Source organism: Lissotriton helveticus, chromosome 9, assembly GCF_964261635.1.
Source record: "Lissotriton helveticus chromosome 9, aLisHel1.1, whole genome shotgun sequence".
Taxonomy (NCBI): Eukaryota; Metazoa; Chordata; class Amphibia; order Caudata; family Salamandridae; genus Lissotriton; species Lissotriton helveticus.
Genome location: NC_136070.1, coordinates 734377268 through 734404727, shown reverse-complemented (window position 1 = coordinate 734404727; position 27460 = coordinate 734377268). Strand labels below are relative to the sequence as shown.

General features: G+C 47.1%; 1 protein-coding gene across 2 annotated transcripts in view; it reads right to left on the bottom strand.

Moving 5' to 3' along the window:
- LOC144781834 (solute carrier family 22 member 6-B-like) overlaps nucleotides 1-27460 on the bottom strand; it is a 639843-nt gene that overhangs the window by 457665 nt on the left and 154718 nt on the right. For both annotated transcript variants that reach the window (XM_078660864.1, XM_078660863.1), the window contains exon 2: nucleotides 16890-16993. In XM_078660864.1, the coding sequence (XP_078516990.1) occupies nucleotides 16890-16993 (104 nt within the window). The remainder of the gene's footprint in view (nucleotides 1-16889; nucleotides 16994-27460) is intronic.

Sequence of the window (27460 nt, the reverse complement as noted above, 5' to 3'; positions counted from 1 at the left end):
ATATGCGGCTGGAGAGCCAGTGGAGCCCTCCAAGATGTGGTGAAATGTGGATGTGTCGTGGGAGGTCAATAATGAGTCTTGTTGCAGTGTTCTAGATAGTCTAGAGTCAGTGGAGGAGATTGTTAGAGAGCCTGGTGTAGAGTGCATTGCTGTAGCCTAATCTGCTTGTCATGAGGGCTTGCGTGACGGTGTGTTTGGTATGCAGGGCCATTTGGAGATCTTGTGGAGCATGTGGAGAATAAGGAAGAAGGAGCTGACTGTGTTGGCATGTGCTGTCATGTTGAGCTTGTTGTACAGATAAATTCCCACGTTTCTGGTGTGGTAGGTTGGTGCAGGTCTGAGCTATGATGGGTACCAGGTGGAGTCTCAAGGAGAGTTTTTGTTTCAGTAGTTCAGCACTTCCGTCTTGTCGCAGTTGAGTTTCAGGCAGTTGGATGCCACCTAGTGTGCTACGTTGATCACGCAGTAGGAGATGTTGGCTCTGATGGACTTTTCTGTCAGAGAAAGGATGAGTTGGGTGTCATCAGTGTAGGATATGAGGGAGATGCCTTGTGATCTGATGATGTTGGAGAGTGGTGTCATGTAGATTTTCAACAGGGTTGGGCCAAGGGATGAGCCCTGATGGTGCAGATCAGGTTCTTGGATTCTGATGTGTAGGGTGGTACTCTGACCCACTATATTCTTCTAGTGAGGAAAGAGCTTATCCAGTTGGGGGCCGGCATTTTTGCCTCCATTGTGCGGTTTTCTGATGAAGGTATGGTGGGACACTGTATCAAAGGCAGCAGATGGGTTGAGTAAGATGAGGGCTGTGGTCACTCCATTGTCCAGTGTGATGCAAATCTGGCCTGTAGCCATGATGAGTGGCATTCCTGTGCTGTGGTTGCTACAGAATGCTGATTGGGTGTGGTCCAGTAGGTCGTGGGGTTCAAGATAGTTGGCCAATGGTTTTTTGAGGGGGGCTTGGCCGCCCAATGTTTCCAGTCTTCTGGGAAGGTGGCAATTTGATGGAAGTGTTGATGATGTGGGTGAGGGTGTTGATGATTGGGGGTCCTCCCACGCTGTAGATGTGATGGGAGTATGGGTCCGTTGGGGCACCTAAGTGTACTTTTTTTATGATCGCTGTGGTATCTTCTTCAGTGATTGTTTTCCATTCATTCAGGTGTTTGTCTCAGTTGGTGGTGTTCCGGTTGACAATGAGATCTTTGCGGCCATTCTTTTCTCTCTCCGCCTAGGATCCGGGAATCCTGCTGCAGTTATAGCAAGGGAAAAGATTGCTGTCAGGGTCTGGAAAAATATAAATGGGGAGGAGATGGGGAAGTTCTTGACATCAAATGTGCCCAAATTTTCAGCAAATGTTGATAAGGCAGAGGAATTGTACACAAGGTGGATTGAGAACGCCTGTGATAAATTTGCGCCGATAAAATCTTTTACTCCCAGGAGAGCGTAGCCATTGGCACCTTGGTATTCCGACCTTCTGCAAAAACATAAAACAGAGTGTAAGAGGCTTGAGAGGATCTGGAGAAGGGGTTATTGTCCAACCAACAAAGAAAAATACAAAGGAAGTCTTATTCTCTATAAGCAACAGATTCTGGAGGCGAAAAAGGCCTATTTTGTTGAGCACATGAGAGGGCGAATTCCTCTTCTAGAGAACTCTTCAGGACCATTACCAGACTGACAATTCCAACTAAGCCCTGCACGCATAGCAGTGCAGCTCTGTGTGAGTCTCTGGCCTCGTCCTTCAGGAATAAGGTTGAAGGGATTTTCTCCTCCTTTTCCAAAACCCACGGAGAGGCGGTGGTAGCAGCAACCAGTATTGGACAAAAAACTAGGGAGCTCCAGGATAGTCTAGATCGGTTTAATCCTTTACAATGCTCAGAGGTTTTAAACCTACTGTGTACAGTTCGGTCTGGCTCTCCCAATGATCCTTGTCCACCTGAAGTTCTTAAAATCTTCCCCGAGGTTATCACCTCCACTCTTATACCCATGCTCAACATGATCATGGGCTTGAGTGAGTACCCCAGGAAGTAGAAATCCGCTTCGATACTCCCCCTTTTAAAAAAAAACAGCCTGGATGCTAAGGATCCCAATAGTTATAGACCAATATCCCGTCTTCCATTTACGGTTAAGATACTAGAGAAGGCCATCAATCAACAACTTAGCTTGTTCTTTCAGAAGACCAATGCCCTAGACCCTACGCAATTTGGGTTTCGTGCAGGTCACAGCACGGAACTAGCCCTTATCAAGGCCACGGAAAAGGTCAGAGCAGCACTGGACCAGGGAGGGGCTGCTGTGCTGATTCTGTTGGATTTGTCGGCAGCCTTCGACACGGTCCATCATGGAGTGTTGATGGACCGGTTGGCGGGGCAGGGCTTGGAGTCTCCTTAAGTCCTTTTTGACCGACAGAACTCAGACAGTAGACCTGGGGGTGGATAAATCAAAGCCTTTTGCCCTTCCCTGTGGTGTGCCGCAGGGGTCCTCCCTGAGCCCCACGCTCTTTAATATTTGTCAGCCCTCTGGCGGCCTTGATAAGATCTTTCGGTCTGCAACTTACATCGTATGCAGATGATACTCAAATTGTGTTATCACTACAACAAGGGTCTCGAGTGGATATGACAGCGAGATGCCATGACAGTCTAAAGTGCGTGGCGGAATGGATGGCTTCCAACTGTCTTAATTTAAACGCCGGGAAGACTGAGGTTATTTTGTTCAGAAACAATCCCAACATTTGGACCCCTGATATGTGACCAGAGGCACTGGGAAGTCCACCTATCCCTACTGGGAAAGCCAGAAATCTGGGTGTGATTATTGACTAAAATTTGGACTATGGAGACCAGGTTAATGGAGTAGTTCCGTCCTGTTTTCATATCCTTAGGATATTAAAGAAAAGAAAATGCTTCTTTCCAGTGGAGGGATTCAGGACGGCTGTCACTGCCCTTACACTGTCGCGTTTGGACTACTGTAATAGTCTGTATCTTAATTTGAGAAAGAAGCATGAATACAGATTGCAGTTGGTTCAAAATGCTGCAGCAAGACTTCTGCTCTGGATCCCCAGATATGTTTCAGTACGTGAGGGGCTTAGGCAACTACACTGGCTGCCGGTACCAAGGCGTGCTCAGTTCATGGCTCTGTGCACAGTCTTTAAAGTGTTGCAGGGCACAGGCCTAGAGTTTTTGAGCAGTGGTATAAAATGGTATGTGCCGGGCAGAGCGCTTCAATCAGCCGACGGCAGATTGGTTGCGGTGCCACGTGTAAAAAAGGCCAGATGGGGAGGAAACAGTTTCCTCCTCAGTGCTGCAAAAGCCTGGAACAACTTGCTGGGACATCTCAGAAATGCCTCAGAGCAACTTTCATTCCGAAAGGGGCTTAAGACCTGGTTATTTATGGAATAGTCCCCCCCGTTATAGCTCTGGAGTCAGTAGGCAGCGCCAGGACGCCTTTGGGCATAAGTGCGCTTTATAAGCTCATAAATAAATATATAAATAAATAGAACACATCCCTATTACACATCAACAGATAACCATAAAATGGTATAAGTTGTATGCATAAAACATTTCTGTTATGTGTGATTGCCACTCGTTGCACCTTGTTTCTTCAAATTGTTTGATTGTGTCCCCCACGACCAGCTCAGGAACTTGCCTGTAGCTATTACTATGTGTTCATGCGTGTTGGTCTTGAGAATACGAAATGCATGTATGCTGGATCTACTGCCCAGGTTTTGGCAGATCGGCTTAAGCCATTTGTCTCTAGGGCATTTGTACGCTGGACATGTGAACAGGATATGAGGGATTGACTCAACAGTCATTTGACATGATGGACATATAATATCCGTTGTGTTTTGCCATTTTGTAGTAAATGGTTTTATTGCAAGCAAGCCAACCCTAAACTGATTGCACAATTTCCTGTCACATGGTTTGGTTATAAAGTTCCAGTAGGCCTTGAACTGAGTGCTATGCTTATGCTTCAAGAATGTTTGCGAGAGGGAAGTATTCTGGACGGGTAACATACACTTTAATTTAGCCATATTCCTATAGATCTCCTTAAAGGTTTTTTTTATGGAAATGTGCTGCCTCCTGGATCCTCCCACAAGTGGCTGAACCCCATGTCCATCAATGTACCCTTGATTTTGTGTAGCCATGTAATTTTACAAGATGTGTTGGCTTCTCTTACATGGTTTAATTCATTTGCATAGGGTAACAGCTCCGGAGTAGTCCAGAGCCTTCTCCAGTATGCTATGGGCCGGCAGGGACTGTGGTTCAGTGTTGCCCCTGAGGTAATCAGTTTCAGGGACAGTTCTGTTTACATTTCACGTTTAACTAAATATTGTATTACCTTGAATGCGGATAGCAGCTTTCACGTGGCCTGGGCTTTAGTCTGGCACTTAAATCAACATTATCTTTACACAAAAGGAGTATTCCCGCCCATTGCCCAAAGCTCTAATAAATGACACTAAATATAGAAAAGAGTAATGACAAACTCAGACAAGCATCAGTCGAAGAGAGGTGAGGCGCGAGAGTGTAAATATGGGAACAAGGCTAGTGATCCTTACTTCCTACAGTGTTTATTATTTTATTTACCCCAACAAACACGACTGAAGGAACTATGAATGATGTCACTATTACACGTGAGGTTGGCATTTAAACTACGGGAACGTTCTTGTTTAGGTTATCGAGGGCTGTATTGTGATAACTTACACCAGTGCAAAAACAACACAGTGTAGGAGAGTAGGATATGCTCACTATGGTTACCCCCACTTTTTGCTGGTGTTTCACTGTTTTTTTTAATTTAGTCTGGCTGAGGCCCTGCTAACCAGGACCCCAGCCTAGCAGCTTCCTCTCTAAAGTGATTGCATGTACATTAGGTACACTGCAGATTGGTTACTGGGTTACCCTTGTGAGTCCCGAGTATATGGTATCTTAGGTACCAAGGGCATAGGTACCCCAGAGGCCACCAGGGGCTGAAGCATGTATTATGCCACCCCTGGGAAGTCTTCCAAAATGGCAACATAGGTCTGCTACTACAGCCTGGGTAAGGTGGTGCATGCACCCCTTACTAAGATATAGGTTACCTGTATCTACCTTTAATCACTGAAACATATAAACCTATAAGTCACTCCAATGGCAGGCCTTATCATTACTGAAGGCAGAGTGCTTGGTTTTGTGTGAGAGGGTGCCCATGCATGAGCAGGACCCCTCTGCAACTTTCGGAATCTATTCTCTGAGGCTGTTCTGTGATGCAGCCAGACCATATACTCTTAAGTGCATTATAACCTCCCAGACAGGCTTTCGTGTGGAGGGAAAAGACACGTATACTCTTACCTAACCGGTAATAGTTTAAAAGAGCCCCAGCATCACAAAATGGATGCTGCAGCCACAGACATAAGTCTGACCTCCTACTGCTGGATGAAACTCCGGAAGGGGAGGCCTGAACAATAGGTTTCCTGTCACAGGGAGGTGTAACCACCTCCCAGACAGGCTTTAGTGTATTGGGGCTGGGTGGGTGCCTTCATAGAATGCTTTTCAGACAGTGCTGGGGCACACTTGGTGTCCCTGTGCATACCCCAGTTCAAACCAGTTGTAGGGGCACTCAGCCCATGCTCTGGCATGAAACTGGACAAAGTGAAAGGGGTGTAACCACCCCCCTCCCTGGAACCTCCCATAGGTGGGTCCCTAGAGTATGTCCAATCCCCTAACTTAGTATAAGTATGGGATCCCAGTCCTTAGGACAAAACTCTGCAACATATATCCTGGAACTTTGACATTCTACATCGACTAAAAGATGGAAAAATCTCCCTTGGGGTCAAGGAGTGACTCCCCTGTTCACACAGGCACCAAAGAAGCATCTTGCCAGTCTGCATTTCCAAGGCTCCTGCCAGAACCCGATGGATTTGCGACTCAGGACATAGACTTCCAGACTTCTCAGAGGCTGACACGAGATCCCAGCAAAGCTGAGACCCACTGCCCTCAAGAGTGACGTGGGACTGGAACTCCTGGACCGGTGCATATTTGCAAGTGCATCAACTTCCCAAGCTTTCCAGAAGCAGTATATTATATATATATATATATTATATAATACTCCAACACATTTGCACCCGAGCACCATTTGCACCAAAGATTGTAGGTCTACACTCCACAAGTCCTCCACGAGCCAGCTTCTAGCATTTCTGCTTGAGGCCCCTTCGCGATCCCTGGTCCTTCGACTGGTTGATCCCCAGGAAGGTAGCTCTTCTGTTTCTTTGGCTTCCCTGGTTTCTTCAGATGTTCCCTGACTCCCCTCCAACGGGTGAGTCCTTCAGACCTTGGTGGTCTGCACCGAAGCCAATCTTTGCTTTCTGCATGGGTTGCTGTTGCCAAGGCTTGTTGGGTCTAATCCGGAAACCGATTCTGCAGCACTCAACATCCTTTGTGGTACAGCTCGAATCCAGCTCCTGGTTGTCCTCGACGCCTCCTGGTCCTCGTGGATGAAGAGTCAAGCTTCACCTTCTTCACCTGACATCACCCGACATCGGTGGGCATCTGTTCATCGCCTTCCTGGTCACTGGCTAGTGACTCAGACTCTGTCCCCTCTGCTTCCAGCTTCCGGTGCTCCCGTGGGTGTTGACTTTAGAATCTCCTAGTTCTAAAGGGGTTTGCTCCAAGTCCTCTTCTAAGTGTTCTTAATCTGTAATTTCACAACCGCGACTTTCCCCCTAGAAGTTAATGGTGATTCGCGGCTGTGTTTAGACACTACACGCGTCCCCCGTGGGTCCCCTGTGTTACTACCTTGGGTGGTTCCTGGTGGCCCCAGCGGTTCTCAAGGCCTTGTATCTATGTCAGTCGTGGTTCTTATACCACTTTCTTAGTATATTTTGCTATTTTAAAAATAACTTTTAAATCTTGTGCTCTACTGCGCGCTCGCGCTGATAAATCTAGCGCTAGGCGCATTTCTTCGTTCCAGCCTGTTCTGGGGGGTTACTCTCAGCATAGTTTCTTACCTGCACTATAATTGTGTCCCCATCCCCACTTGAGGGAATTAGAGCGCTTCAGGGGCTTCTTGGACTCTTGGGGAGGTCGCGCTGCGGTGTTTGGAGCCGCCATTTTGGGTGAGGGTACCAGGGTGTGCCGAATAGCAGGCGCCATCTTGGTTGGGGGGCTAGTGGTTTGACTGCAGGACTCGTGTGCCTGGAAAGGGCATAAAAACGGAACTTCCTTCACTATCAGGTCAAACTTACTTGACCTTTGCGCGCTGAGGCATTTGCTGCTCTATTTTGCTATTTTAAAAATAACGTTTAAATCTTGTGCTCTACTGCCCGCTCGCGCTGATAAATCTAGCGCTAGGCGCATTTCTTCGTTCCAGCCTGTTCTGGGGGTTACTCTCAGCATAGTTTCTTACCTGCACTATAATTGTGTCCCCATCCCCACTTGAGGGAATTAGAGCGCTTCAGGGGCTTCTTGGGCTCTTGGGGAGGTCGCGCTGCGGTGTTTGGAGCCGCCATTTTGGGTGAGGGTACCAGGGTGTGCCGAATAGCAGGCGCCATCTTGGTTGGGGGGCTAGTGGTTTGACTGCAGGACTCGTGTGCCTGGAAAGGGCATAAAAACGGAACTTCCTTCACTATCAGGTCAGACTTACTTGACCTTTGCGCGCTGAGGCATTTGCTGCTCTATTTTGCTATTTTAAAAATAACTTTTAAATCTTGTGCTCTACTGCGCGCTTGCGCTGATAAATCTAGCGCTAGGTGCATTTCTTCGTTCCAGCCTGTTCTGGGGGGTTACTCTCAGCATAGTTTCTTACCTGCACTATAATTGTGTCCCCATCCCCACTTGAGGGAATTAGAGCGCTTCAGATGCTTCTTGGGCTCTTGGGGAGGTCGCGCTGCAGTGTTTGGAGCCGCCATTTTGGGTGAGGGTACCAGGGTGTGCCGAATAGCAGGCGCCATCTTGGTTGGGGGGCTAGTGGTTTGACTGCAGGACTCGTGTGCCTTGAAAGGGCATAAAAACGGAACTTCCTGCACTATCACGTCAGACTTACTTGACCTTCGCGCGCTGAGGCATTTGCTGCTCTATTTTGCTATTTTAAAAATAACTTTTAAATCTTGTGCTCTACTGCGCGCTCGCGCTGATAAATCTAGCGCTAGGCACATTTCTTCGTTCCAGCCTGTTCTGGGGGGTTACTCTCAGCATAGTTTCTTACCTGCACTATAATTGTGTCCCCATCCCCACTTGAGGGAATTAGAGCGCTTCAGGGGCTTCTTGGGCTCTTGGGGAGGTCGCGCTGCAGTGTTTGGAGCCGTCATTTTGGGTGAGTGTACCAGGGTGTGCCGAATAGCAGGCGCCATCTTGGTTGGGGGGCTAGTGGTTTGACTGCAGGACTCGTGTGCTTACGGCAATTTAAGATGGTAGACTCTAAGGCGCGCAGCGTAGGCACGCAGCAGGCTCGCAGGCGGATCGCCAGAGGTTCGCCAGAGGTAAGCCCGTTTGTGCCCGTTCGCGCACAGGACGCGCCGGACGCCGGACTCTCTGCCTGCCAGGAACGTACTGCCCCATTATACTCCCGTGACGATCTCATACGCCTGAACACCGGCACTCTTTTAAACCGTGGGCATAGATCCATCGGTAGGCACCCAGATTCTATAACCTGCGGCCTGTTGAATGTGAGATCGCTCATTAAGCACTGTGAAGAGATTGCGCTACTCATAGAGACCTATGATCTAGACGCACTAGACCTGGACCACATTATCTAGTGTGGTGGAATTGGGAACAGCCTGTACCCCGGTTTTTAAAATAATACACAATCCCAGAGTAGGGGCTAGAGGAGGCGGAACTGGACTAATCCTTAAAGAGACATTAAACTTCTCTCAGCTCAACATCAAGGCCATCGTTGGATGTGAGGCATTCGGCCTTTCCATCAAGGGTCCAGGAGGTGTGTTATACACGGGGCTGCTATGCTACAGACCCCCAGCAGGGACGCTATCCGCTGTGCCTGAGCTTATAGATTTAATCTACGACCTGTCTCATTCCCATACTAGGCTGGTGGTGCTAGGAGATTTTAATCTTTGGCCAAATGGTCCGACTAATTCCGCCTTTGTAGAGCTGGTCCAAGCCTGTCGTAATATTGAGCTTTCACAGCTAGTACTCTCGCAAACCCACTCCAAGGGTCATATCCTTGACCTGCTTCTTGCCGACGCAGGTCAAGTGTCTGTGCAGGACGTCATACCTCAGGGCTGGACTGACCATGCTCTCGTCCTTTTCTCCCTCCCCTGTCCAGTTGTCACGGCGGCGAAGGGCAGTGTGGGTGGTACTAGAATGGGTAGACAATGGTCTAGACTTCTTATGCAGCCCGCCCTGCCTAGTCTGCTGCCTGAAGGCTTCGCATTGGGAGACACGGTGGACAGGAGTTATGAGACGTTTTGTCAGCAAATCTCGACCTCTCTGGACTCTCTGGCGCCGATGCGTAAAATCAGAGCTAGGACCAATCTGGCTATGCCATGCTACTCAGAGGAACTCCGGCAGCTCAAGCTTCAGTGTAAACAGGCTGAGCGTGCTTGGAGGAAACAGTATCTGGAACCATGTAGAGCTCGTTTTAACCAAGCTCTGGCGACCTATAAGGCCCAGATTAAGCTGGCCAAGGCCAGACACCTGGAAGAACTATTGCTGGCAGCTGCAAACAAGTCTCATGCCCTATTTAAGATCGTAAAAGAGCTGGCCCATCCAGCTTGTACTAAAAACGACATACCTGCCTCCCAAGCTCTCTGCGACTCGTTGGCACAGGCCTTTGAGGACAAGATTGTTACCATCTTAAATAATCTTGCCTTGCCATCTGGTCAGACTGTGCATTATTCCAACTGTGCTGAGAGTGTGGAGGAGGGCGCCAGGCTAGCGGAAGTGAACATCCTGCCCTTACCATCGTTCGAGGATTTCTGTGCATTGGCCGACGGTATATCTTCAGGCTCACCGTCTGACCCACTCCCACCAAAATTCTGGAAGCTGTTTCGGGAAGAGCTTTTTCCACCTCTTTTTTCCATCTGCTGCCAGTCCCTTAGTTCGGCGCGGGTCCCAGATAGCTGGAAACTGGCGGTTGTCTCTCCATTACTCAAGATGGAAAATCTGGACCCCGCCTGTCCAGCTAACTACAGACCCATTTCTCTGTTGCCATTTCCTATTAAGATTCTTGAGAAATGGGCCACTAAACACCTCTCCAACTTTCTCGAGGTTAACAACTGCTTGGATGTGGCCCAGTTTGGCTTCAGACCAGCGCACGGGACAGAAGCGGCTTTGGTGACCGTTCTTGATGACCTGCGAACGCGGGCCGACCAGGGTCGAGCAGCCTTTCTAGTGCTGCTCGACATGTCGTCCGCGTTCGACACGGTCAGCCATACAATACTGATCAGGAGACTGGCGGAGGTCGGAGTATCTGGGTTGGCCCTTGAATGGCTGGTGTCGTATCTAGATCATAGACACCAGCTAGTGGCCATACCACCCTTTAAATCAAACACCAGAAGGGTTGGTCAGGGCGTACTTCAAGGGTCAGCCATCAGTCCCATTCTTTTCAATCTCTACCTCCGCCCCCTGACCATGTTGATTAAATCCTTTGGCATAACGGTCACCAACTACGCTGACGACACCCAGCTCATCTTTTGCCTCGAGGGCAAGGATGGGGTGTCTCAGGAGGCCCTTCATCGCTGTATGAACACCACGGCTGAATGGCTGGGCAATAACTCCCTGCAGTTCAACAGCGCAAAAACTGAGGTGCTGCACTGCTCCCTGGACCGTATCCCCAGACCACTTCCGCTGGATTTCTGGCCCCCCGATTTCCGGGGCGCTAGTCTGCCCGCGGACTCGGTCCGTAATTTGGGGGTAATGTTCAGCGCTAGCCTGCAGCTTGATGCATCGGTGAATCGAACGGTGGCCACCTGTATGGCGTTGCTCTGCTCGCTGCGTAAGATTTTGCCCTTGCTCCCGGCACAGGTAAAACCAGAGGTAGTGCGGAGCATAATTTTAAGTCGCATTGACTACTGCAACGCACTACTCTTGGGAGCTCCGGCTAATCTAGTCAGTAAACTACAGCGGGTGCAGAATTTTGCCGCCAAACTGGCCCTCTCACGTCGACGCCTGGATTCCTCTGCTAAGGCACTTAAGGACCTCCACTGGCTACCAGTTTCCCAGAGGATTGATTTTAAAGCACTGTGCCTGGTATTTAGGGCCCTACATGGCCAGGGTCCGCTCCCTTTGCGGGACCTCTTTTCTTGGTACACCCCTTCTAGACTGCTACGTTCAGCCTCATCTCATTTGGTGGTCGTACCTAAGATTCTGAGGTCCCGAACTGGCGGCCGGTCCTTTAGATTTACGGCTGCAAGATTGTGGAACTCCCTTCCTCTAGGTCTGAGGGGTCTGGAAAACTTTTATTCTTTTAAAAAAGCCCTGAAAACCCATTTGTTTCCTAGGGCAACGTAAATGTATCTGCTGCTGGAAAACATCATGTATGGGTAAGTGTCAGGACAGTCTAAGCGCCAGGATGCCCGTCCGGTGACGGAAATCGCGCTATATAAGTACATCTATACATACATACATACATACATATGGTTTGGTACGCCCCTAGGGCTCCACATATATTGTGCTAATTTACTGTGTGCTAAATAAGTTTACTGAATGTACTTTTGCCTCTAGCCTCTTAAAGAGACTAGGGGGATGTGTTTAGAATAAATACATATATTTTATATATATACCTGGTGTGGTCCTCCTTTCATTTGGCCATTCATGAGATTATAGACTGGTAAAACAAGCAGCTTTACATTCCTTCAAGACTTAGCCTGAAGGCTGCTCTCCACAGCTACCATTACGATAGCTTTCTGTATAGGTTGTCTTTAAACCTACCATCAATAAGGGTGGTTTGGACTGGTGCACGGTGCCCACTAGAATAGTGGACAGCCTATGCCAAGCCAACTTCTGACACACGGCATATCCATTTCCACCACTGGCAAAAAGCATGTGCACGAATGCCCTTCTGGAGCTGCCATACTGCCCTAAAAGTCTGTGCGACCCTGGCACCCCAGAGAAAAGCAAAGTATTATTTGATGGCGACCACAATCTTTAATATGTTACAAGTTCCGTTTGCATATCTTACCTGCCTGTTGCAGCAAAAAATGTCTGCTTCGTATGAGTGCATGTAAATCAGAGCCACTTCTCCCAGCTTTGGACGTACAGGCAGCATTTCCTCCTCCAATCACCTTCTCTCTGTAATAGAGCAGCTTCCTACGAGCCGCTAAGCTGTATGAGCTGTGTGTTTTTTCTTGTGTACTTCGCATGTATCACTTGTGTTGCACAAATTACTTTTGATAAGCGGGCTGAATGTAATAATTGAGTAGACACTACTATAGTGCAATATTTTTGATAGCTTACAAAGCGATGGAAACTGAATCTATGCAAAAAGTGGACTTCTTGAACTAGCTTTGGAATAATAATGTTCACGAATTAGGTAAAAATTATTTAAAGGGGACAAAACCTTCGAGTTTGAGTAAGAATGCAAATGAACACAGGCACAGGGAATTAGTAGAAGTGTTTAATTGTAATGCATTTAGGGTGACAGGCCGTAGAGCCTTTGCATAATAGCTTCCACTCAGCCGTGGCCCGTGGAGGAAGTTGCGGTGGGGCAGAGAGGCGGGCGGGGGAGGGGCAGGGTGAGGGGTGCTAAAAACCAGAATATGGATAATTGGAGGTAAGTAAACAATTTAATTAATAAAACGAATTTTGTAGCGCGCGCTGCATCGTATTTTGCGATGCAGGACACGCTACGAAATTCATTTTATTTATTAAATTGTTTACTTACCTCCAATTATCCTTATGCCGGTTTTTAGCACCCCTCACCCTGCCCCTCGGCTGCTTCAACTCAACATTCCAAACAAAAGCTGGCATACAAATTGACCTTTTAGACAATTGTGCACGACTGTGCTTATCACTCTGGTACTGTTTCTCACACAATAAAAGTTTATAATTCCCTCTTGTATGTAAGTTCTTCTTTGTGACTGTTCCTAGACTTGTGCGTTTTTGCTTGCATCACTATGCTACTATCACTGAAATTGTGATAGTTGGGTATTGTCACTGGATGTCATAATTTAATGTCTGTCAGGGGGCCGTAGAGGTTCTCGCTGCTCAAATGGGAGTAATTTCTGAAATGTACATGTTTTTCATGTCTTCATTGCTTAACTTTGCGCGCGAAAACGTGTCCCTCATTGTCATTGAAGTGCTGCTCATTAATTACACTAAAATTATGAAAATGTCACACATAGCAATCTGAAAACTTGCCAGCTATGTGCTTGAACTAAAGTAAGTAGATATACAAACACAGCTCACGATGAAAGTGGCACAAAGGCATACATGGTTTTTCTCAGACACACAATAATATGCTCACATACCACAGACATATTAGCGAACATAAACTTGAAAAACATTTCAATGAAGATTTTACTGTAAATCACTTTGTAATCGTGCTTCTTAAAAAAAACTCTGCATTCGGGAACGTAATAAGCAGTTGGAGATGGCCAAGAAAAGAATTGTAATACGAGCTAATTTCAACACCGTGAATTATTTCCTCTTCTGTCTCCAAGACGTAAGGGATTCAATGGCTGTATGCGTGCATTTACATCAGCAGCTCTGCTCGGCGCACTGCTCGTTTTGCCTGCCTGAGCCGAGATTCGTCTCTCCTGGGGTGGGCGGGGCTACTGGGGGCTCGTCCGAGCTCTCCAATAGGCAGGACGTCCGGAAACTGCCGAAGAGAAGGGGATACTCGATCCCGAGGGGATACCATATATTACACAACACCGGCACTTACTTTTCCTCATCAGTCTTTAACCCAGAGCAAGAGTGAGAAAAATACAGAAGGGGGAAAGAAGGACGAAGAGAAAGACGAGAAAACGGTTATAAAGGGAGAAAGCAGGGATGAAAAGGTACCCGAAAGAGGGAGATAAAGAGTGAGGGCGTGCTTGGTGCTGGATTAAAGAATTAAGATGGAGCAATCAAGACTATGTAGCCTTGGTATTCAGCACCTAGACCTTCGTTATCACCAGCAACAGGCTTTTAAACAAAACTTTGGTCACCAGCACTTATTATATTACAAATTAGACCTGAATGAGAGGGACAATAAAGCCAACCAATGGTCAGGGATGGGCAGGCTTCAGGCTCCCTGTAAGTTCTCGGTGTGGTCCAAAAGAGGCTTTCTCCTGTAGACATCTAAAAGCTGTCTGTTAGGAGAGACGTAAAAATGGACGTGCAAGAGCTTTTAGTGAATGGCAGTGTGAATTCAAGTTGTGAAAGGCATAAGCATCCAAACAGCAAGCACTGAAGCCATAACATCAGCATTTAAAATGTCACAGTGACATCAAAGTAAGTACATTCAAGAAAACAGGCTTGATCTCAATATCCTGCTACAACTCATGTTGCATCTACATTTTAACATCAAAGCAGCTTGATCCCATTACCAAAATCTTTTGGGAATACAAGTAGGACAATGTCAACATCCTCAAAATGTGGGTAACTTTCTGTAGTATCTCCTGGAACAATATCTTTGAACCAAGAAAATAATGAGAGAGAGGTAGAGAGGTTGTATTATACAAGGAACAACCGCATACCATACTGGGCAGTCACAAAATATGGAAACATAGACTGGGTTATTACTAGGTGTGTGTTTTTGTTTAGAAGGCTTTCCTGAGTAAACATTTACATAACTCGGTGGTAACGAAAACGTAGTAGGCTTTCTACAATATAAGAACAAAGTCAGACATAATACACCAATACATTGTAATGAATAACAGGTTCAGGATAGATGTTGCTTTACATCCTACATCAGTTAGATTTGGAAGTGACATGAGAATGTTGGCAAATTACTAGACTCGGGAGTATAGCTGTAGAATCTCTGTGTATTACAAATAGGTATTTTAACTATGCACTATTATCTTTTCTGACCCCTCTGATTTTAGAAACCTGGTGTCAAAAGACCTCTTGAAGGCGTAGGTACACACAAGGAACCAATCCAATCTGGTGAGAATACCAAGAACGAACTTTAGTATTTAATAGAGTTCAAGCACGTGTGCTGGGATATGGTATTCACTTTGGTGTTTTGATGTATGATACACAGTTGTTGGAGATGGATATATAGAGTTATGTTTACACATCAGTGAAGCATTTATATGATTATGTTTTTTCAACGGACAGTGGACCAGACTGTGGTTGGTACTACCCATGGACGCCATTTATTGAAGTATGGCCTTGTTGAAATTTATTATTTTTCACATTTTGAGCAGATTGACAATAAGTAGGTCCTGAAGAATGCTACGATGGTCAATAAGCAGAAACATGTTGACCAGAACTTAAAGGGGAACATCCATACTCCCTTTTTTCACTTCGCCTATTTAATCCTAACCACTGGGGACCTCATTAAAATTTTACTTTGTCCACCAGGAGTTCGTTTTAATTCAATTTCAATTATTAATTGTGCCCTCTGCCCCTCACTCCCCATTGCATTGGATGACTTAAAACACCTCACGCTCCCTTCCAGTGGGAGAGTTATGGCCCACACTATGCACCTTGCGGTCACAGTGTGCAAGAGGGAACCCAATGATGAAGCATGTCACCTTTGGGTGAGTGAGGGATCTCGTTTTTATAAGATGAATTGTCCATTTCCCTAATCCCACACATATTGTTAGAATAATAGCTAGACCATTCGGTTTCCTTTTTGTGAGTTTGGTTATAGTGGAGGGATACGTTAGATGGGATTACTCCTTAATTTACCTTCTTAGTGTGAGCAACATCCTCAAAATGCCATTACCTTAAAGGACAGACCATCAAAGCAATGGCAAACCATGAAAAAACTAATAAATACCAATGGTTTGAAATGGCTGATCCAAATCCCACACTTTCCTATACTTTATAATTCTTTAAATAAATACGGTTAATGTCTAAAATGCTAGTTTACATTTCTTTTGTAAAAAGAAGATAAAGAATAAAATAAGGTTGTCTGACTGAAATATGGATGTGTAGACACAATACTTCAAACTGATTTTGTGAATAAGATCATTGAAAAGGGCTATGGTATATGTTTATTAGATGTTTCAATTTTAAAAGGTCTTTTATTAAGTTTTGCCTTGTCTGAGACAACACATGCTCTGTCGCTTGTGTGCATTGTGTTAGCTTACAGGGAGCTTAGAACCTACCCACTACTCATCCTTGGTTGGCTTCAAAGTCACTATCATGTCCTTACATCTCTTTTGGCGTGCATGCTAGCTACATTTCCTCTCTGTGTGTTTGTCCCTCCACTCCCCTGTTCATCCCATCCCACCCCTCGTATGTTGAATTGCTTACCCCAGTCACTCCCACCACCCGCCTGTGTTGTTTTGCTTGCCCCATTCCTTCCCCCCCAGCCCGCATGTGTTGTTGTCCCCGTCCTCCTCAACCCTCCCACCAGAACAAAATGCATTAGGATGCAGCCAGCACTGGCTGCGCCATAACCCTTTTCCCCTAACTTTCAACCACTGCACAGCAGCCATGCTTCTGTACAACATGGTTAAAAGACATTGACAAGGCCAAGAGCTCTCACATGGGCGGGACCTATTGTTTTTGCCAATGCTTGTTTTCCTTGCTGGTGGACCAAGGAATTCAAGCGGGAGGGGAATGGAAGAGATGGGAAAAGCCTCACAATGTGGGGAAAGGGTGGGAACTAGGGGAGAAGCAACAAAATGCAGCAGGGTGGTGGGAGTGATGGGGCAACAACAAGAATGCAGGAGAGGGCGGGGCAAGCAACAACGACAGTGAAAGCAATGCAATGGGCAAGCATCCAAGACTGAGCATTCAACTAAAACTATTTATGGCTCTAACTGGCTGTACATTTGTTCAAGCAGACGAATCCCGCCAGCCCAGTATTCTGACCTGTCAGCCAGGCTGCCAAACAGGATTGCCCCGACCAGCACACCTGCCATAAAGATGGATTGAGCCAACTGCTTTAGAGACCGATGGTCACACACCAGATCCCACTGTATGTGAGAGACAAAACAAGAAGGAGAGATGGAGAGAGGGAGAGAAACAGGTTAGAAAATTGCAGTAATTTACGTGTGTAGAAGCCATAAACCCACACATTAAACATTTCTATACAATACACTACAATTCATCATAAAATATAAACCAAGCATAGTGGATTAAACATGATAATTTAAAACAGTGTACCACCCATGGTACAATAAAAACACTGTATTACTTCCTCCATTACGTCTTACACTGCATGGCCTATTAACCGTCACAACCGTACTCATCCCCATAGTCAACAGATGAGTACAAAACACAATTTCTCATCACTGACAGGACTAAATAATTATACATGAACCTCAGTCAAATGTCTTATTTTCTAAATAATTATATACGTAATTTGAAATAAAGTACAGGGTCGACTACACCTATCATAAACTTCAGGGTGTTCAGCCTGCTCGAAATACCATATTCAATTAACAGTCGTTGGATCCGTTATTTTCGGGGGTTTTCATGCAATAAACAAAAGATACGAAAAACATTCTCATCCAAACTGGTGGAACAAGGAGATAGGTTTGAAGGTTCCCAAGCCTGTGTAGCAGGAATAAAAGCAAAACTCCCTGAACGAATGTGGATATAGAGGGATCTTTAAACTTTTAAGGGAAAACAGTATGAAGTCCAGATATTTTTTCAGCCCAGTAAAATACTTTAAAAAAAGGTAAGGTGGCCCCAGTGAACTGGACAAACAATAGTTTACAATACTACACCAAAATTGCTCTCAGTATTGCTAATCAATTAATACTAAAGCTGAAATGTCTCTGGAATTAGGCTCTAGTCACACTGACAGGTAAAGAATTATTAAGATGAAATACCCCTGGAAATGTCCTGGCATGATCCGATTGCAAGAGGTCAACTAACTTATCTGATACACTCTAGTGGCCCCTTTAAGCCACATCTTTGTCCACACAATTGGAGGTGTGAACGCTGCCACATGCATTTTATTGGTGACTCCCACCTCAAATAGGCTCATTTGGGTCGACTGGGAGAGGCTGCACAGTTTTCTCTGGATTGCTTCCTGGGTTGAGGATGCTAAAGAGAAGTGTTTGTGGGGTAAACATCTCGAAAGCTCAGTACCATATAGCCCTTCAGCTGCAGCTTTAGACCCAGAGAGTCCCTAGGGGGCAGATAACGAGCCACCACCCAAAATGAAACCAATGGTTGCTATCATACTGACCAAAATTAAAAAGTCGTCTAGCCTAATAAATCTAACAACAACAATATGGGTTTATTAATTTTTTTATTTAAGCAACTGAGGATGTTTAGCTGCATAATAGGTAATAGACACTACACCTGCTTGCAGACTATTCAAAATGTTTTGATGGCACTCCTGTTAGTGTTAATGCAGTTCATAAGATGGAGCCCATTATGACACCATGCATACGAAAAGGACAGATTTACTAACATTTCTCGCAATGCAGCACAGCGCAGCAAGGCCTACAGTGCATTGTGTAAAAGGGAGATATCAGAAATGCACCATATTTACATATGGTGCATTTCTGCTGCTTCCTTGCACTGGCGCACTGTGTGCTGCCTAACGCCAATGAAGCAACCTTGCACCATGGTGCAAGGGTGCCTGTGTTACAGTCACAACTGTTTTTTTGCAGGGACCCCTTCCTGCACAAAAACAGTCCCTAAAGGAATTTTCCTTTTTTCTTTATGTGATGCAAATCACGTAACGCACAGAAATAGGAAATAACAGGAGTTTTATGCCTGAGTTAGGGAGGCGCAAGCCCATAGCCAAGAATATTTTGTTGGGTGGTGTGGTGACGGTGCCACCTGGCCCGTTCACTCAGGACTCGCACACTAGCTCGCCCGAGGTGTTAAATAAAGGGGCGGAAGACCACCCGGGGTCTTAGCCCAGTACCCAGAACTGTGTGTCGGTGTCCCTCCTTGCTGCAGAGCCACGCCTGAGGCCTAGCCTCTGCACAGGGTGTGTCCAGCCAGGCCTGGACACCACATTGGCGATGAGGCGGTCTCACCCACGCCTCAGTCGTGCCCCACTGACCTGACTTGTTTCTGATGTTGATGGTCGCGGCTGGCTGCCGCCGAAGAGGATCCCGCAGGGTGTGTGTAGCTCGCCCGCCGGCTGACGTGATCTGGCATCTGTGGGTGCCCACCCCGCTCTTTGCTACCCCTCTTCGGAGGAGGTCGAGCCGTCGCATGCCTCAGAAGCGGGTGCTTTGTGTGGGAGGAAGACCGGAGACGCTGGAGACATCCGTGATGAGGTGAGGCCAGTCCTGCACTCCGCATGTCTGCGCACGCGCCAGACACGCCGCTCCCACGTCCGTGTGGTGGAGCCTGAGCCCAGCGCGGGCAAGGCCCAGCTGCGCCCAGCGCTCCCACAACCACGTGGTTGAGCTTGCGGCCAGCGGGTTGAAGAGCAGCTCCACGCATGTGCGGAGTGACGCCGAAGTCTGAAGCACACAGCAGCATCCCCACATGCATGTTGCTCCCTCCTGGCCTCTCAACTTACGAAGTCTGGGCAGATGCAGAGTGCATATACACACGAGTGACTCTCATCTGACCCCTCCACCTCAATATTGCTCAGACGCTGCTCCAAGGCACCGGTAGGTCGCCGCCTGCTGGCACCTGCTCCGCTCACAGTATAACTGGCTCCTCTACGCACCAGTACTTCACACCCAGCCTCTGCGCCTGAAGGGTGTTCAGAACTTTGCCCACATTGCTAGGAGCTGCAAGCCTGCCAGCACCCTCACCACTGTGCGTCGACTGGCATCCATTCAAGTGCACCACCACTGGCTGTGACTGGGGGGACGCCCCAAGATCAGCAGCACAGCACGCACACCCGAAAATCTGCTCTGCAGCTCCTGCCCAGAAGATTCAGCAGTGCGCGCAAGTGACCAGTGATGAATGCGCCAGACGCAGGGGGTAGGCGACGTCCCTGTGGCGCAGCCACCGGCTCCGCTGCCGGCACCCGTACAGGAGCACCCTCTGCTTGGCCAGGCCATGGCTGCCCCCCCTACCACCATTCATTGAACTCTTAGAACCTGCCACTGCTGCAGCACACTGCAAGTCCTGGATTAGCCGCATGGACCATGACTTCGTGGGTGTGCAAGAGACTGACGGAAGAGTGAAGAGATCGCTTCTTATGTGCTACGGAGGGGGTGAGCTGTATGACTTATTTGAGACAATGCCCAACACAGGGACGGACGGAGATTACAACGGGGCAGTTGCGGCCTTGAACAGCCACTTTGACCCCCAAATAAACCCTGACTTCGAGCACCTCAAGCTCAGACAAGCGTGACAAGGGAAGGCTGAGACGTAGAGGTTTTCTACGCTCGTCTACGGACGTTGGCGAGTTCCTGCACGCTGCCAGACCAGAGGGAGGAGATCAAGGCGCAAGTCATTCAGGGATGCCGTTCAGTGACACTGCGCCGCCTGATACTACGTCAACTGGGCATCAGTAGGGACGAGATCCTTGTGCTTGCCAGGTCCCACGAGTTGTCCAACGCTCATGCGGACGAGATGGAGGCAGCTCTCAACCAGCCCATGCCGCAGCCCACACCACCATGACCCCCTGTGATCAAGGAGGAGAGAGTGGACACTATTCAGAGACGACCAGCATCGTCAAGAGGATCCCCGAGACAGCCCCAAAGAGGCGCATGTGGGAATTGTGGATTGGATCACCCTCCAGCAGGGCGGTGTTTTGAGAAGTGGAAGACCTGCTCCCAATGTGGAAAGCTCAACCACTTCATGAAGGTCTGTAGAAGTGGCAGGGGAAGGACAAACGCCCCAAGTCAGCATGGACAGACGGCAGCGGTAAGCTAGATGACGCTCGAGGACTCTATATCAGATGGACACCACCCGGCCAGGGTTCGGACTTGGAGCAGAAAATGATGATGTGTTCTTCGTGTCATTCGTTGGTCAAGAAGGCACAAGGCGCCGGCCGCCACATATGTGTACCATCACTGTGGCTGGTTTCCCCGTAAGTGCCCTCATAAACACCGCTTCTACCATCCAAGGCGAGAATATACACATATGACGGAAATGAGCTGCTTCCCTTACGAGGAGTAATGGAGGTCGAAGTTGCCATTGAGGGCCACCGTCTCAACACAAGGTTTCATGTCACAGAAGGGAAGCGAGGAACCCTCCTCAGTTGTCACACGGTGGATGACCTGGAGTTAGTTTTCTTCGCAAACCAGGTGCACGATCTGCAAGGTCGTGAAATTCTCAAAGACTTCCCCATGTTATTCGAGGGCCTGGGATGTCTCAAAGGGAAGACGTTCAAGCTGCACGTCGACCCAACAGTCAAGCCCATGGCTCTGAGATACAACTGGGGGTGCCCTTCCACCTATGCCCTCAAGTAGAGGAGGAGCTGAAGAAGCTGGAGCAGTTCGACGTGATAGAGAAGGTGCCAGGCCCCACCCCGTAGGTGTGGCCTTTGGTCGTAGCTCCTAAACCAAAGCAGCCAGGAGCCATTTGCCTCTGTGTCGACATGCGCCTTCCAAACAAGGCCATGAAGAGGGAACGTCATCTTACACCCACCATGGATGACATCATGGCCAACCTCAATGGCGCCAAGTGGTTCACCAAACTCTATCTCAATCCCGGCTACCATCAGCTGGAGCTCCATCCAGACAGTAGGCACATCACGACCTTCTCCACTCACTTGGGGCTGCATCGGTATAAGAGACTGAGCTTCGGAGTATCCTCTGCAGCGGAGGGATTTCAGAACTCGGTAAAGGAGATGCTCACCGGGCTGCAGGGTGTTATAAATTTGAGCGACGACATCCTCGTATTCTCTAAGACACTGGAGGAGCACCACGTGCATCTCAGGGCCACTCTTCAATGGCTAGCAGAGAACGGACTCACCCTGCACAGAGCCAAGTGCTCATTCTATCAAGAGTCGGTGGATTTTTTCACCTACATTTTCTCCAGAGATGGCCTGCGGGTTGGTCCGAAGAAGGCAGCGGCCATACGAGCCGCTCCGAGTCCTACATCGCCACCCGAAGTCCGCAGCTTCCTCTGAATGGTTATTGTGGCCGGTTCATTCCCCATCTGGTGTCCCTCTCCGAACCACTTCGCACTCTTACAAAGTCTAGGTACCCGTGGGTCTGGTCCACGAAAGAAGATCTGGCATTCCATGCTGTCAAGGAGGCCCTCATCGATGACCAAGTGATGGCATACTTCCGCCCCCATTGGGGCACCGAAGTGGCGGTGGACGCAAGCCCTATAGGGCTGGGCGTGGTCCTGATGCAAGAGACAGAATCCAAGGAGTGGGTCCCAACTGCATACGCCAGCAGGGCACTAACGGGAACAGAGATGCGCTATGCACAGATAGAGTGTGAGGTCCTGGCCATCAAACGGGTGTGCCAACATTTCAATCTCTACTTGTATGGACACGAATTTCGAGTGGTCACAGATCACTAGCCGCTCGTCCTCCTCTTCACCGGCACATCTCGGCTGGCTCCTCCACGGATCAAGAGGTGGCCAGTTCAACTGCAGGCATATCACTTCGAGGTGGTCTTTCTTCTGTGGGTCAACAACCCGGCCGACTTCCTGTTGAGGCACCCCAGACTGCCTGTGCTATCCAGACCACAATCTGATGAAGACAGCACCGAAGAGTATGTCCGGATGGTATCCCTTGAAGCGTGCCCAGTTGTCCTCATGCTTGAAGACATTGGGAAGGCGACCAAGTCTGATGAGTGCCTCGTCAAGGTCAAGACCATGTTAGCCAACAGGAACTGGCAGCATGAAAGGCTGTTTCGGTAACAAATGTGGAAAGCTCAGAGCAAACTCAGGGAGGGTCTTCATGGAGTTGTGCTGCGCGGCATCACCCTCGTAATTCCGAAGAGCCTTCAGGAGAGAGTGGTCCATCTGGCTCACCAAAGGCATCAAGGGATCTCCAAGACAAAGGCCAGGTTACGAAGCAAGATCTGGTTTCCCGGCATTGATGCCATGGTCGAGGAGGTCATCCGCACCTGCCACTCTTGCAACATCATGTGCAGTGATCCGGAGCCCCATCCGGTGATCACTGAAGACCCATGTCAGGAGTCCTGGACCAAAGTGAGTCACGATTTTGGGTCATTTCCCAATGGTCGAAGCACTTTGGTTCTCGTTGACTCACATTCCAAGTTCCTGTGGTGGAAGTAGTGTCGTCAACAGCTTTTCAACATGTGCGTACCGTGCTCGAGTACGTTTTTGCCATGATGGTACTGCAGGAAGAAATCAGGTCAGAGAATGGCCCACCATATCATGGAAAGGGAGTTTCAGGAGTACTTGGCCTCCTGGGCCATCCGACATCGCAAGATCACGCCACAGTGGCCTCAGGCAAATGGTGAGGTGGAGCGGTTTATGCGAACCATGAACTGAGCTCTCCGGATCGGAGTGGAAAAGGGAGAGGAGGTTGAACAGTGCCTTCAGTAATTCCTGAGTGCCTATCACCAGACGCCGCACTGCACCACCCAGAGTGCACCGGCTCACCTCATGTTCCGAAGAGGGCCAAGAGACAGCGTCCCTGTGGGCCCCTCGTGAAGTCCCCCAGAGATGAATCCTGAAGCTGCCCAGGCCCGGCGAAAGGCAACCAATGATAAAGAAAGCCAGGATCGCAGAGCACGGCTGATGAACATCCAAGTTGGTCACCGGGCCATTGTGAAGGACCGTTACCCTGGCTGGAAGTACCACACCCCGTACAAGCCGGAGGTGTGGGAGGTCATCAATGTGCAGGGGACCATGGTGTCTGCAATGCATGGGACTTGTGTGGTTACCAGGAACACGTCTTGGTTCAAGAGAGTGGAGCGTGAAATGGTGCTGGGTGATGATGCCACCAGAGGGTCCGAAGCAAACGAAGGAACGGCACCAACGAGCACTCCCATCAGCAGTCCTGCACCTGTGCCATGTCAAGAGGAAGAAGAGTCAGGAACAGGGGGAGAACAGTGGAACCCTGGGGACGTGTCCCCTGGGACAGAAGAAGGAGCCATGGGGTCAGGAACAGAAGAGAATTCCCGGAGCCAGAGGAATGGTCTCTGGCCGAACCCTGCCCCCAGCAGAAGGCTAAAGGACTTTGCGTGGTGCGTAAAGAAGGACTGAGGTTGCAAGTGTGAAGGGCCTTAGTATCTAAAAGATTGGAGGCATGTAGTGACGGTGCCACCCGGCCCGTTCACGCAGCACTTGCACGCACACACCCTGAGGGCGGGCTTGCCCTAGGTGTTAAATAAATGGGTGTAAGACCGCTCGGGTCTTAGCCCAGTACCCAGAACTGTGTGTCGGTGTCCCTCCTTACTGCCTAGCCATGCCTGAGGCCCAGCCTCCACGCAGCGTGTGTCCAGCCAGACCTGGACACCACAGGTGGGGGCATGCCCCCTGTAATGTCAACATTAGGAGAAGGTTATGGCCAGGTTGTACTGCTTTAAAGTTGTTTTAAAACTTCTGCTGCATTTATGTGATTTCAAAGTAGATGATGTATTTTAATTACCATTTTTTGGTTACAGCATATACTTCCCCAAGGATTTTGGTTGAACATGTGCAACAAATTGTCTTTTAAAGCATGTTAATTCAAGAATGAATATAATTGTAAATCAAAATTTTACAGGGTGAGACAGGATGAGTAGGTTTTTCAAAATAGTAATCTGCTGTGGTGGGTATATCGTATGCAAGATCAGTAACCCCAATCAAAATATTTTAAGGTAACTTTTGGGAGCCCCCCACAGGAGTTTGGACTAAAGTTCTGGCTGATGATACATCACTAAGCTTGTCGAATCCTTTACAATAGCCAATCCTGGAAATAATTAAAATACAACTGTACAGAAGATATTGGAATTCACCTCAAAAGAAAAAATTAATAGCCTATTGTTCTGTCTGTATGTATCTGTGTTATATGGTACAAGGTGTGAAATGTGTTTGTTAGTTATATACCATCCTGTGTGTTCTAGTTTGTGGTTATCGTGCTCAGTTCTCTCTGGCATCTCTCTAATAGTTTATCAGGCCTTCAAAAATCAGAAAAATTTTACCAGGCATGCAGTTCTAGTGCCTTGAATGATCTACTTGACCTACCTGTAATGAACTGGCCCCATAAACCCGTATCAAATTGTGTGATCGTAGGCAAATATTTTATTTCACCAAGTCTCCTTTTTCTCCATTATGACATACCTTAAAATATGTGAGTTCAGCATGTCTGACACAAACCTTCCAACTGACTTGAAGTATTACTGATAAAACGACATAGTGTACAAACAATATTGTGAGGACATCAGGTTTCAGCAAATATTTAATATTTGCACATCACAAAGTAAAGTTTTCTGATCTGGTTTGATTCTATTTAGATCTTGTTTCAATCAAACTTCAGACTTGGAAAAAAGTGCTTTCTTAATTGCTGTAAAATATTTTTGAATATTTATACATATAATTTACAAGCTATTTATATATTATGTGCCTGCATGGTTGTCACAAACAGTTCACTTCATAAAACTAACTTTGTTGTCCAAGAAAGAAAAGTAAACACCAATCTCCCCAATTTATAAGAAGACATAAGCTGACATTTGACCTCTGTCTTTGAATGAATAGCAAATGTGACAAGATAAACAAAATTTAAAGGTGCCTTTATTACTCATTCACTTTCTTAATAAACAGAACACCTGTTCATTCCCAGCTAAATTTCTCAGCTAAATCTCTCTCACCAGACCGGACCAGGTGGCCCTAAAAATAGCTCGCTCTGATAAAATCTCACTCACCATAGGGAGTGGGTAAGTAGAATTCTTGCAGTCTATTTACCATTTCTAAGCAGCTGTTAGAGGCTCTGTGCCTCACATTGTTTATTTATTTATTTTATTTATCGAGTTTTGTATAGCGCAAACTTGACCCGAAGGTATCGGACTGCTTTACAGTGATAGCACAGCAGCAATTACACAAGTTACATAAAGAGCAAATAAGAGTACATAGTAACAGTATAAAAAGGATAGTATAAAGTAGACTGTAGGATATATGAATGATATAGCAGCAATTACAAAGGTTACCTAAAGAGTAAGTACAAATACATAGCAACCGTATATAAAATAGGTATATGATAGGCAGTGTGATATGCATACAATATAGTTCTGCAGTAGTTATATAAGGGAGTTCCAAGGGTGGGGAGAGTAGAGGCACAGATTTCTCACCAAGGTAATGATACTCAGTAAAATTTAAATACAGGGAGTGGACCATCAGAGCAATCAGATCATTTAGGGGGGAGTGTTTGGGTATTTATTGAGAAGAACATTTTGAAGTTTCTTCTTGAAATGAGGGAATGATTGGATGTCACATAACTCCTCCTTGTTTTATACTTCCTGCCTTCTTTGCCCTCATTTTTTCTTATACTGCAACCTATTTTATTGTTCTGCTTTTTCTGACAAGCAAACACCTACCACTCACTGCCCCGTTTTGATTAAAGTCATATAATTTATAACACAGATTCCTCATCTCTCCCTCTTATTCCCTGTTTCCACTCTTCTGTTAGTTCTACTACTTTTATACTTCCTTCCTGAAATGCAAAATAAGGCATCAATATTTCAAACCCCATGTCTCTTGGTCTTTGTATATCAGTGACTGATTTTCAGGCGTCTGTGCCTGGTCTGTGCATATGTGTTAGTAGGCATTTTGGTTTTTGTATGCCTAGATGTCTGCGGAGTGGTACAAAAGGGGTGGTGAATGCCACTGGATTCAAGATAGCCTGGCTGATGAGGATTATGAATCCGAAACTGGTCCCAGGATGCTTGTTTCCGGTCCAGGGAAGGCATGGCTTGGCAGTTCGGGCTGGACTGTTCCCATGAGGCACAGAGGCAGACTGATTTGCATATGGCCATGTCTGAACTGGGGTGGCAGAGTGAGCTAAAGAATGGAGATGGATTAAACCCAGATCAGTTGACTGGGGGTGAGTGTTTGATTTGCTCAAACGCTCCGTCCATCATCCCCTTTTGTATCACTTTAGATGTCTGAGGAGGCTTTGTTCTGTCTCAATATTTGCAGGTATGCAGCTATTTTGCAGTTTAAAATTCAAAGTGTTGTACATTTCTATATTACTATTACTCTGTTTAACCAAACCCAAGTTATCTTCCTCAGAAGGAAGAAAAAACTGAGTTAGCTTTGTTTGGGATTCAAACCCATGACTTATATGTTACAACAGTCTCTTGGGGTTTCAATAGATACCTGTTTACAGAAAGGATAATAAAGACATGAGACTGACTACATTAGAAGAATGTTCTTCTACCATATAATATGAATGATTAAAAAGTCCAGATACAGACTGTCGACTGTTACATATGTACTCAGTGATGACGTTGAACCTGTACAGCACAACACTCACAAATTCTTAAATTGCACTCCTAAACCTGTATCAGCAATCATGTATCCACTGTAGCTTTTATTTTTACTTCCTTCTGTAATGTATAATATTGCACCAATTCCAACTAGAAGTTTAAAAAAAAAAC